Raw genomic sequence first — 12,813 nt, forward strand, 5'->3', positions numbered from 1 at the left:
CCTCTCGCTTTCAGCTACCACCGCTGGCTCTGCCGTCGGCGAAACAGGGAAGACGTGCATAAGTCTTCCCCTGCCAGTACACAGCCTCTTCATCTTCAAGACTCTCTGCTCTCCTCGTGGTCACACAGATGGACGGCATATAGGTCTACTTGCATGGACACGTCCTGGCGCCTACCAAGTATTGCCCCGCTGCCTTGCGGATTAACCTCGGTAGGTATAAGGCGACGGGAATAAACCCTGAACGAAAAATCTGCGGTGGAGCCCCGCATCAGGCAGACATGCTTAAGAGATCCAACAAGACCCCCAACGGCGGAATAGGTGATCACCATGGAACCCAACGACTACACCGGTGGACAAACGCAATGAATGATAGACAGGCTACTAAGGCGAAACCCAACGAACTGGGAAATCGGCAGTCTATTGCAACGCTCCTCTCCCCAGCACATTGCAACACTTACACCACTGGATCAGAATAGCGAAAGCCAAGAAGTGTGGTTGCAGCCTATGCTCCGACCACCACATAAATCAACTCACGCCTAGCCATCATCCAGCTCACCATACCCTCATCGTCATCAAAACCCCAGTACGACAAAAGTCCTATGGCGATGGACGAGTGGCGACGGGGAAAGGCAGAGATGACTGCCGGGAGTCTTTAGTCGCAACTCTGAATACGGGGGCACTGATAAGATGGTCGTTTATGCACTAGGATCAGGCAGCAGCGCTATCCGGTCCTTTCTGTGACTGAGCAGCCCTTTTGAGGAGCCACTCTGCTCACCTCACATGGGGAGGGCAAGAAAAGGTGCCCTAAACATAGCCTGCATAAAGACCATCCTCACTGGGCAACCGCACCCAGTAAGGTCATCCTTATGTGGTTGAAAACACTGACCATTATGCCAGATTGACGTCAGCTAACTATGGATTTTCCCCAGTTATCGCTAGGAATGCCTCACCTCCCTGGCCCAAGAGTGGTGAATCTCGTGCCAGCGACATGTATCTGCTAAATACATCCAAGTCCAAAACCTCACAACAGTCCAACAGCTTCAAAACAATCCTATATCTCTACCTCAGCCACTGACTCCCATTGTGCACAAATACTCTAAAATAATGCTGAAAAACCAGGACTTAACTCACACCACAGTGTTGAGAGATTCTCGTTTTGACAGTGAATACTGATTCTTCTGATAATTATAATCGGTGATATTGAGATTAGTTAAAATTATGCTTGTTTACTTTTTACGACAAATATATGTACTGAATTTCAAAGTATAAATTATCAGGACAAATATCAGGTTTCAATTTTTTTACCTTGTTTACCGCTACACATGGCTATCTATTTACATATCTTTAATATACTAAGATGTGTTGCATTTTTTTTTTTTATATCAGTTACGGTTTAATGAAATGAACAAATAAAAGATGTCTTTGAAATTTGTTTATTTTTTTGTATTTAATGAACTACATGGGTTCCATGTATTTCTAATATTTTGTATTCATGTAATATTATGTACTTATACAAAGAAGTTTTGAGCTAATATTCTAATTATAAAAGATGTATTGTTTATTTAAATTTCACGAGCTCTTCCGCCAAGGGTGAATGCAGGGTGGATTTGAGATCAGAAAGTGATTGTTATCTTGGTTCATCCATTATATATCCTACGATTTGGTACTGGTTTACTTCACTAGCATTGGAGTAAATATTAATTGATACTTCTGTGAATGGAGAAAGAGCCATATTATGATTAAGATTGATAAATTACTAAATGCAGTTGGCCACAAGGCCATGCAGTGCTAATGTCTGTACCCTTGTTTTACTGTAAATATAATCACTGTTAATGGTTATAAGTTAGTAATTCTCAGTCCTGCCTCAATTTGCACAGTATAGTGAATAGTTCCCTTGGATGTATTCTCACAGTGTATTATATTAATGTCGTGTTCAACTATCGGCCCAAACTAGCATGAAGTGTCTACATGATCCTGGTCTGTTAACCAATGCCTTTATTTCGGAGGGTCGAGATGCCAAGGGATTGAGCCACAGGGGCCTGTGTAGGACCTGTCTATTGTTTATGATATTGTTCTTAGTTCATTATTTCCAACATAAGAGGTTCAGGCTTCGGAATGTGGGGATTCAGTAATGGCGTTTATACCTGAGAGTTTCCCTGGACCACAGAGGTGTGTTATTTTCACCCAACACTATATGATAGAGGTTAATGTTTCTCTTTTGTTCATAGAACTTGGTCAGCAATAACCGATACTTCAACACTGAAGGTCAGGTCCGTCATATAGTGTACGGGAGGAGTACTGTTCATATACAGAGGTGTTATATTTTGACTTTGACTTTTGTTATACCACAAACAGAAGTCATCAAGGTCACCATCTGTCGAGGGGGTGAGATATGTCTCTCTTATCCCAGCTGATAATAATATAAAACCACCTGACCGAAAATTGTCTTAAAGCCAGATATTATTTGGTAAATATAACGAAAAACAGAACAAATCTAAGTCTATTCTTATGGCAAAATTTTAGATGTGATGATTTTATTATAAATTTTGAGTTGTTAACAATACATTATAACTTAGAGTCAACAGATCCAGTGCGATGAAACAATACAACTTGGTGAAGAGACCCGGCTGAGAGACTCCTAACCAGCGAGGTCGCCTGGCACGGGGTCACCTCCTACAGTTTGGAAGTTGTTAAATACAATTCTATCCGAAACTTACATTTATATGATCACAATAAAAAGTTAACATAATATTTTCCCTTTAGCAAAATCTTAACTGTGCTACAATTATTTTAACAGGTAAAGATGTTGTTGCCTATGCTAACAACATCAGTGAAATGTTTCCCGAGTAAAGTATTAACAGCATCTAGGGGAGTCGTCTGGAAGGTGTTCCAATACATAATGTAGGTGAAGGAGGACCTCACCTGAGTATCACAGTACCAGGTGTGTGGGTGGCTTAGGTTAGGTTAATTAGAGAAGGAAAATTATATTTGACTTATGTGAGAATGGTTAAGGATGGTTAGGTTAGGTTAGACAAGACAACGAAAAATAGCATATTTTTATTATTAGACAGACTAAAGACATTATGTTAGGCTAACATTACAGTGAAAGTTTCATCAGAAAAAGTAGATGTTAAGTTTAATTTAGTAGTGTCAACAGATGTACACGAGGGACAGTTAACCCCTTGTGTACTGGTCACCCTCTGTGCTGAAGAATATTGTTTGGGGTTAATCAAATTACGTATTAAAGGTGGGGCTCCCATAATGAAAGTGTTAAAATTACTGTGATAAAAAAGAAAATCTCTAAATAATAATAATAATAATAATAATAATAATAATAATAATAATAATAATAATAATAATAATAATAATAATAATAATAATAATAATAATAATAATAATAATAATAATAATAATAAAAATAATAATAATAATAATAATAATAATAATAATAATAATAATAATAATAATAATAATAATAATAATAATAATAATAATAATAATAATAATAATAATAATAATAATAATAATAATAATAATAATAATAATAATAATAATAATAATAATAATAATAATAATAATAATAATAATAATAATAATAATAATAATAACAATAATAATAATAATAATAATAATAATAATAATAATAATAATAATAATAATAATAATAATACTAATAATAATAATAATAATAATAATAATAATAATAATAATAATAATAATAATAATAATAATAATAATAATAATAATAATAATAATAATAATAATAATAATTAATAATAATAATAATAATAATAATAATAATTGTAGCAATCAATACCAGTTTAATGAATACATTTGACATTGCACGCTGTTCACCAGCCACCGTTCGCGAGGCTCGGTTCATTAGCTACTGTTTTCCAAGGTACCGTTCATGACCTCTCGCTCACTAGGCACTTTTGATGAAAATTACACAAAAACGTCGTTGGCGAGAAAGAGTTCAAGGCAGAAGGAGGCGAAGGCGAGAAGAAGACCAGCTGCCAGTAGCACCAGTGTACCCTGCAGGAAGTACACGTGTTAGTGCTTTATTATCACTACTAGCTGGAGTACCCGGGGCTGGCCGGATTTACTTTGCTGAAGTAAAGTTAAAAAAAGCCAATTTCATCTTGGCCACCAACAAAAATTACCCACCTTCATTTACCGTAAGTCTAATTCTTACCTTTTATGTAAAGCTGGAAAACACACACACTACTATTAAGACCGTGGGCCCCCAAGGGCCAACTCTAGGCCCTAAGTTAACGGGGCATCTCATAGCCCACGTCCGTCCAGACAAAATTAAGTACTTGCCAAAAAATAAGCAAACTAAATGTGACCTCTGTCTTAAGAACTGTGGCCGTGTAAAAGTAATTAAACGGGAAAAGACGTTTTAATTTTAATAAGGAAGTTTCACCTTTGTGAGTGAGGCCGACCACTGGGGCTAAGCACTCCGAAAATTTTACCTAGTGATATTTGGGATTCATGTATGTCCATGACAAATTTCAGTGAGTGAGGATAAGGAGGTACTCACCCAGAGGTTCTTGAGTGTGAGAGCTCCTGACTGTGATCTTGGAGGGTGAGAGGCGACAGCTGGTCATGAAGGGAATACTATTAAACAGCCAGTGTTCGTACACCCCAGACTCCACCAGTCCTCATAGCCTACAGAAAACATCCACCGGTGTGTGTGATTATCTCATGAAATTTCACGAGAACACAGTACATGTGAAAGTCTGGGAAAAATTTTCATTAATTTTAATAACTCCTTTGTTGTATATATAATGTGTTTGGGGTTATTAAATTTTAAGTTGGATCATATAATTTATGAACCCTGTATAAAAACAAACATGTATATTAGCAATAATAAAGGCAGTTAAATGGAATATTTATGAATTACTTAACTCAGTACCTACCTACGTTATTTCATCTTTAGATTAACCAGCCTAACGTTTATTTAATCTAAACTAACATAAACTCCAAACTAAAAGGTAACCTAACAAACCTAAAGGTAACAACCTAACCTAACAACATCCCAGAGAAGCAGAGGCCAGATGGTTGAGGACTTATATAAACAAGGTCGTGTTTTGCTCACAGCTCATGGCCGGTACGATCGGGTTCCTTTTGGCCGATGATGCAGTGGGTGGTAGTGAAAAAATGACTGACGGGCCTTGAAGTCACACTGCAACACCAGCAATACCAGTGTTGTTATAACTAGGCACAGCCATTCATTGATAATAATTTATAAATATTTTTTTCGGATAACATAAAGACACCCCAGTTTATTTCAGCTGATGATTAAACACTAATAACAACATGAAGGGTTAGGTTAGTGATGGTTAGATTAAGTTAGCATTAGAGTGTTTCATTATAAGGTGAGATTAGCTGGTAATCTTCATCTAATCCTATTTTCTGCTAATGGAGCATCATGGAGAAGACAAATACAGAAGCAAACACATGAACAAAGTAATCTTCATCATATTGTTGTCTTTGCTGAAATGAAGATGACTAGAAGAATGTTACTAGTCAACTGTTTACACTAATGTGGTTGTGGGTGTATGTAAGAGACACAGGGAGAACAGCTGAGAAGTGTAGAGAATCAACACACGCAGAGGAAGATCTTATTTTGTGGTGTTCAAATAGTATATGGTTGAGTGAGCAACTAATAGATCTGGGATGGATCACTAAAGTAATAATAAAAATATTATGAACAAATTGAACATTAAACTACGATGGAAGAGTGAGAAACAGATCAATGGGCAAGTGTTTTTGGTGTGAGAAGAAGAAGTCAGCACTGGTTTACTGACTAGACTCATCGTTTCACACGATTTACAAACTCCAGAAGGCAGAGTTACATATGAAGGGAACATGTTTCTGAAAAAAAAGTTAGGTAACTCAGAGGAGGAGAGAAAGTAACAGATTCCCCAAACACCACAGCTCTCTGAATCAGTTTAGGCAAGATCAGACACAAGCTGGTGCTCTAGTATACAGAGAAAGTATATTCTTTGAAACTGGAACATACTGTATATCCAAGTACCTGTTTTGCGAAGAGGTTAGCGATGAGGAGGTCAGCGGAGAGGGTGGTGCCGATGATGACGTGACGCTGGTGACGCACGAGTGTGTTCATGGACTGGGGTTGTCCTTGGCCAGCTGGTACAGCACACGGCCTACGTACTTCAGGTCATTCAGGTCCTTCAGATCACCGGATTTAATTTTCTGTGAATATTTAGTAAGAGGTTTTCTTATTATTAAGCTCATTTACTCAGTAGACGAGTTTTTACAACTTTGTTCACTGTTCTTATGAATGCATTATTAAGTCACTTCCAGGCAGTTCCCAGCAGTATCATATTCAGATATGCAGATATTCTTGTACATACTAAATCTCATCGTGAAATGCAAGCCACCCTGAACCACGTACACACAGTCTGTGAGAACCTAAAGTGTTCAACAAACAAGCTGGTAATGGTAAACGTGTACCCGCCTTGTTTAAGATAGGTAACAACACTATTGTCTATGATTTTTCTTTTAAATATTTTGGTGTTTCCGTCCCTTGTGCCTTACCTGTCATACAACAGCTAATCCGTCAATATACTGACAGACTGAAACCTCTTAGAAGTGCTTACATTAGAATTGTTAAAACAAAGTACCCAGGCTATATAAGATCTTTCATGGACTACCGCACACCAGCCATGGGCCTTCGTGGCGGTAAAGATATTAAAAAAGCCAGAAAAAAATGCAAAATACAGCCTTCAGAATTATACACAGATGTGAATAACAGTGTACGGCCAGATACTGCCTCACACTGCTGTACTCACGCAGTTGTTAATAAGTCACCCTCTATGTACAGAACTAAACAAACAATGTATATATAATACTCTGTAACAGTCAATGATATAATATCCTGACCACTGGGGTTTGTTAGACACACCCTTTGTGACCTCTACTTTGTAATCCTTTTGTGCTACCGCTCACAGGATGACTATATGGTGCACAATAAACTAGCCGATGTACGTAGTAAAATTCAAATTCATGGCTGGGCTCTACCAGGTACTTGGCAGGCACTCACTGATATGATGTCTGTGACGATGGTGTCGGGTTTCATGATGACCGTGACGCTGGAGTCTTGGACGACGTCTCTGATAGATTGTAGGGGCTGAGGCACGTGACGCACCGCCAGGAGGGAGATGAGAGTACCTCTGTAACTCCACATCAACATCATAGCCACCACCATCCACCCGCCCACCACCAGCCTCTCCCGCCCACTGCTTGTCTTCATCGACAGATCTGGAAACATTCAAACAGATACTCGTAATAGAAGAGATGTGTGTTGTGGGTGAGGAACCTTATATACGTGTGTCCTGTAACTGTGGTACTTGTAGAGCTGTAATATAAGGCGACAGTAATGACAAGAATGGAAATGTAAGTTCCTGCCAGACTAGTTCCCCCAAAACGCTAGACTGAGGACCAAACCCTCTGATTTTCTTTTAATGTTGCTACAACAAATGGTAATTATATAGGACTAAAACGCGAGCGAAATTGATTGAAAACATTGATAAAAACGCCGGATTTTTATTGTTGTATTATAGTGACATTGTTGTAGTTTGTGGAAATATGTTAAAAAAATGCATATTTTTCAAATAAACTTTACATAACTTTTGTGGGTATGAAAAACAGACCTTACCAACCTAACCATGCAAACCTACCTAACTTTACCTAATTTTCTTGCGTGAACTTACTATGATATGGTGAAATTTGAGGCATTTTCTGGACGAGAGATGATACGGCCGCATCCTCACTATGCAGCCCCGGCGGTGGAGTGATTTATTTTGATGGCGGGAAACGTCCAGCCACGGCGTTGAGGAAGTAATGAATAAATTTCTTTACAGTCTGAAGGCAAAGGAATTCCCGCGGTGTGGACAGTCTCTGTTTAAAGGAACAATGCCGTGGTCTTTGAACAATTGAAGGGATCTCGTTGTCTTCATTCCTAAATTCGCCAATTATGTACATGTAAGTCAGGCGACAACCTTCACACGACATGCTGAAAAACAACTGCCCCGGGCGCGGTAAAAGAGCCTCAGCTAAGCGAGGACTTACTACGGCCCGCAAGACAAATTAGTGCACGCCTATTCGCTGAATTATCTATGAAACGAAAAATTTCCACAATAAATGATTATCATATCAAAACTCACCCATGAAATAATGTAAGTTAAAAAACTAACTTCTCCGCGGGTTAGTCCTATACATCAACCCCAAAAATATATTTGCTTTGAATTATTACTTTATAAATAGGTTCCATAAAAAAATAACAACACAAGTATTCGAAAGAGAGAGAACACAGGTAATCCTACATACATCACCTAAATGGAAATATTAATAAATTAGAAAAAATTTTTTATAAGGACACTGTTGAAATAAATGACATACGCATATCATTACGCACAGCTAACCTGCCAATTAGAAACTATTTTTACCTTCATTTCGCCAGAGTAAACTACTGCTATACCAAGATATTTGTAAACACTAACAGCTGTTGACTCCTCTATCAGTAAACTGTACAGTTTGTCTCCAATAGCAATGGTTAGGCCTGACATGAAAATAATGAGGGTACATGATGTTTTTTAATTACTCCACTACAATTTGATCTTCGAATAAGTGTCATAAATGCAATCTTACTATCAGTGAATTAGTTTTTACATAAATTATTCAAGTGACCACACGTTACAACTGACGTATGTCTGCAATCAACACTGCCGTTCACCCTTCAGCCACCTGTGTTTCACTTGTTCTTCTAACAGCTTGAAATAACAGTGTCGGTTGTCTGGTACCAGAAAATGTTTACGTTTGTTTTGTGGTTTTTATTTAGCATGAGCTTTCAGGTCGCATTATTTGTATGCTAAAAGTACCGAGTACTACTAACTGAAAGAATTTACACAAAGCTATGCAAATGACGTGTCCATAGTGACGAACCGAGGCCTGATGCATTTTTCAATTGTGTTAAACAGTTTCGTAATAAAATTCAACGTCTTCAGAGTAATTTGAAGCAAAAATTAAAGTACTCAGGAAAATTTAATCACAACCGACCAATGTTCAAATGACTAAAATTATTATAATGAAATAGAAAGTGTTCTAATATACTATAGGACTAGGCGTGTGTCTGTCTGTCTGTCTGTCTGTCTGTCTGTGTGTGTGTGTGTGTGTGTCTGTTCTGGGCAGCCGAAACGGCACAATCGTTTTTCATCAAACTTGGTGGAAAAATCGCAAAAAATCGTAGAGTGGAACAAACCTGGTCCATGTCGATGGTTTCTTTAGGAAGGCATTAATTAACCATTTTATTTACGCTGGAAAACGATGCAAGTCTACGCACTTGGCGCACCCTCATTCGTTACGCTGTAAGGTCGTCTGGTAACGTTGAAACTGTGTCTGGATGCCAGTTTCAACGTTACCAGACGACCTTACAGCTACAGTGTATACTTATTCCTGTGGGTGACTGTACATGGAAAAGGAGAAGAGATAAAAAGATAATAACAGGAATGCATGGAGAAGATGACTACAATAGACACAGGGTGAATATAGACAGTGAAACAGACAGGAGGTTGACAAAAATAGACAGATTCATACATGCACAAATAGACAATATGGCAACTAACATGACAGACAGACAGCTGACTGACTGGTTCACATTAGACAAACAGGCAGACACACGCCAACAACGGATAAGACAGACAGATTTGACGACACAAAGAGTACAGACGGGCTTACAGTCAAACACCACGCAGACGAACAGACAGTTGGGATGGCAATAGACAGGACGGATAGACTTGAGACAGATTAGAAGGCATTTATAAACAAGAATAACACCAAATTGACCATAGCTGCGTCAGTGAGGGTAGGAGGTCTTACATCCACCAGCGTAAATAATAAGACGCATTGAAAACTAACACCCTCGCGCGGAAAGAACATCGATGGTCGGTCAGTCATGTGAGATGGGCCTAAAACTGACTAACGTAGATGATGACTATGATGACTTAACACAGGTGATGACTTAAGCAGATGGTGACTAATCTAACCAGAATCAAGGTCACTTCTCTTCATAATATAATTTATCTCGGAATGATCATCGGTGATTCATAATAATTTTTTTTTTTATGATTTTAACCTCTCCTTATGGCGAATATTTCTTTAACTAATTATTCTAACCTTTATTCTATTCCTTCTTATAGTATATTAGATACTGTAAGTATCACGACCACGACCATGATTATAACAACCACGACCATGATTATAACAACCAGGACCATGATTATAACAACCACGACTATGATTATAACAACCACGACCATGATTATAACAACCACGACCATGATTATAACAACCACGACTATGATTATAATATCCAGGACCATGATTACAAACAACCACGACCATGAATATAACAACCACGACCATGATTATAACAACCACGACTATGATTATAACAACCACGACCATGATTATAACAACCACGACTATGATTATAACAAAGCACATATGATATATAATAACCACGACTATGATTATAACAACCACGCCCATGATTATAACAACCACGAATATGATTATAACAACCATGACCATGATTGTAACCCACGAATGATTATAACACCCACGACCAGGACTATGATTATAACAACCACGACTATGATTATAACAACCACGACCATGATTAACAACCACGACCATATGATTATAACAACCACGAACATGATTATAACAACCACGACCATGATTATAACAACCACGACCATGATTATAACCACGACTAATTATAACGACCACGACCATGATTATAACAACTACATGTTATAACGACCATGATTATAACAACCACGACTATGATTATAACAACCACGACTATGATCATAACCACGACTTTGATCATAACAACCACGATTATAACAACCACGACTATGATTATAACATAACACACGACCATGATTATAACAACCATGATTATAACACGACCATGATTATAACAACCGACCAAGATTATAACAACCACGACCAAGCACGAGCGTTCGAACTTTCACGCTCGGTAAACTGTACCACCGGACTCACCACCGGGCACGAAGGGCCCACGATCACGTCATATCAGCCTATTTAAGTTCTGTATAAGAGGCGCTACAATGACCAAGACACTGGGACGAGTGAAGGTGTCATGTGTTCCTGGGATACTGAAGACTGAGCGACAGTTTCCGTATACCAATTATCTTCTTGAAATGTGGAGCTCATCTGTAGACTGTATAGGGACGGTCATATAGTTAATACAAACTATCAATGAATAAAATCTGTCCTTCGCTAACACACTGTCCTAACTCCATTTAAGTAAAGTATGGCTATGTTAAGATGGAGAAATATATGTTATATAAATTACATCTAAGGATTTAAAGCATTACTGGGAAAGAAATATGATCGTATCGCTGTAACCTGACCTTATTGAACAAGAAAACATTTCACATTAATTACAATACGGCACAAAATACCCTGATGGAGGACAATTCGGAAATGTAGGAGGAGGAGCTGTGAGGCCCATGACAGGTGAGTCCAGGTCTTGGGTCTGCTGCCCAGGACCACCACCGCCAGACAGGCCACCAGCAGCGCCGTCACCAGCGCCGCCCACACCAGCGGCGTGAAGGGGTACAGGAACCCCCACGGGTCCACCTCAGGCAGACCCTTCCTGGCCAGTATACTACGGTCGTCGTAGTAAAACGCGCGAGTATAATCGACAACCTTAAATCTGGCTTCGGAGATTCCAAAAGGTCCCAGAGCGATGTCCACCTCCTGTGGGGGAAGACAATGTTATTGTTGTTTGTGTCTCAGTGTCCAGTTTTTCTTAAGTGAAGGAAAAATAATGAAAGTGCATTCATAAATACAGATATTGCGAATTTCAAGTTCATTTGTGTAGCTTGGGAAGTACTCCCACCAACACTTACCTGTCTGCTCACCTGCCCGACCATACCAGACCAAGTACCATTGGGCAGCTTGGCACCCCATGCCCGGTCTCCTGGTTGTACAATCTTGTACCTGTGAGTAGATGACCATTATTATCATCTTGTGTATGTTTCTATTAAGAGAGAGAGAGAGAGAGAGAGAGAGAGACCTATGTTATACTGAGCATGACATGAATGAATTTCGTTAAAATAGTATAACTTACGTAAAGTTAAGGGAGTCGGCGAGGGTAGTGAGGACATCTCCCATGGGTCCGCCCACAGTGAGCTCTCCCCCTCCGCCCACAGCCTCCTCCACCACTATATGGGGAGGCCAGTGTACCGCTGACACCTCCAAGAAGGCTCCATTCTTAAATCTGTGGAGTATGACGTAATAACGATTAAAATGATAAAAATTGATTGGATGACCATGATATTGACAATGATAACCTATGTAGCGTAGCATAAATCTTTTATCATAACTAATCATAATAATGGTAATCTGTGCAGCATGTCATAAGAATGATACAAATGCTATGATATAAATGATAATGGTAATAGGATTATTATAGACGGTGCGCAGTGGGTGAGTGGATACAGCGTTCACCTTCCATCTCGAGGGACGTTGGTTTACACCCCTGGTCCACCCCGTTACCTGTAGGTGCCGGGGTTCTCCTGGAGTCCACGCACCACGTCCGGGTCCTCAAGTACTTTCCTCAGGGGCTGAGCCATCTCTCCTATCTGGTAACACTGTGGTCACTCTGATCTACCTTGGTAGCAGTCTGGTGACTCCTTGAACTTGGTAACACAAGCTACAAATTCAGGAATAATAATAATAATAATA

General features: G+C 38.9%; 1 protein-coding gene across 2 annotated transcripts in view; it reads right to left on the reverse strand.

Annotated features, from left to right (window-relative positions):
• Positions 1-6,057: 6,057 nt before the first annotated feature.
• The window catches only part of LOC121876279 (probable glutamate receptor), a 6,981-nt gene continuing 225 nt past the window's right edge, over positions 6,058-12,813 (reverse strand). The window contains exons 2-7 of one of the 2 annotated variants that reach the window (XM_042381314.1): positions 12,625-12,781; positions 12,197-12,346; positions 11,976-12,066; positions 11,526-11,823; positions 7,073-7,290; positions 6,058-6,222 (exon numbers count right to left, since the gene is read on the reverse strand). In XM_042381314.1, the coding sequence (XP_042237248.1) occupies positions 6,130-6,222; positions 7,073-7,290; positions 11,526-11,823; positions 11,976-12,066; positions 12,197-12,346; positions 12,625-12,701 (927 nt within the window). In that variant the 5' untranslated portion in view covers positions 12,702-12,781 and the 3' untranslated portion in view covers positions 6,058-6,129. The remainder of the gene's footprint in view (positions 6,223-7,072; positions 7,291-11,525; positions 11,824-11,975; positions 12,067-12,196; positions 12,347-12,624; positions 12,782-12,813) is intronic. The other variant, XM_042381315.1, reaches the window with a different exon arrangement.

This window comes from Homarus americanus, unplaced genomic scaffold, assembly GCF_018991925.1.
Source record: "Homarus americanus isolate GMGI-L3 unplaced genomic scaffold, GMGI_Hamer_2.0 scaffold34921, whole genome shotgun sequence".
NCBI lineage: Eukaryota > Metazoa > Arthropoda > Malacostraca > Decapoda > Nephropidae > Homarus > Homarus americanus.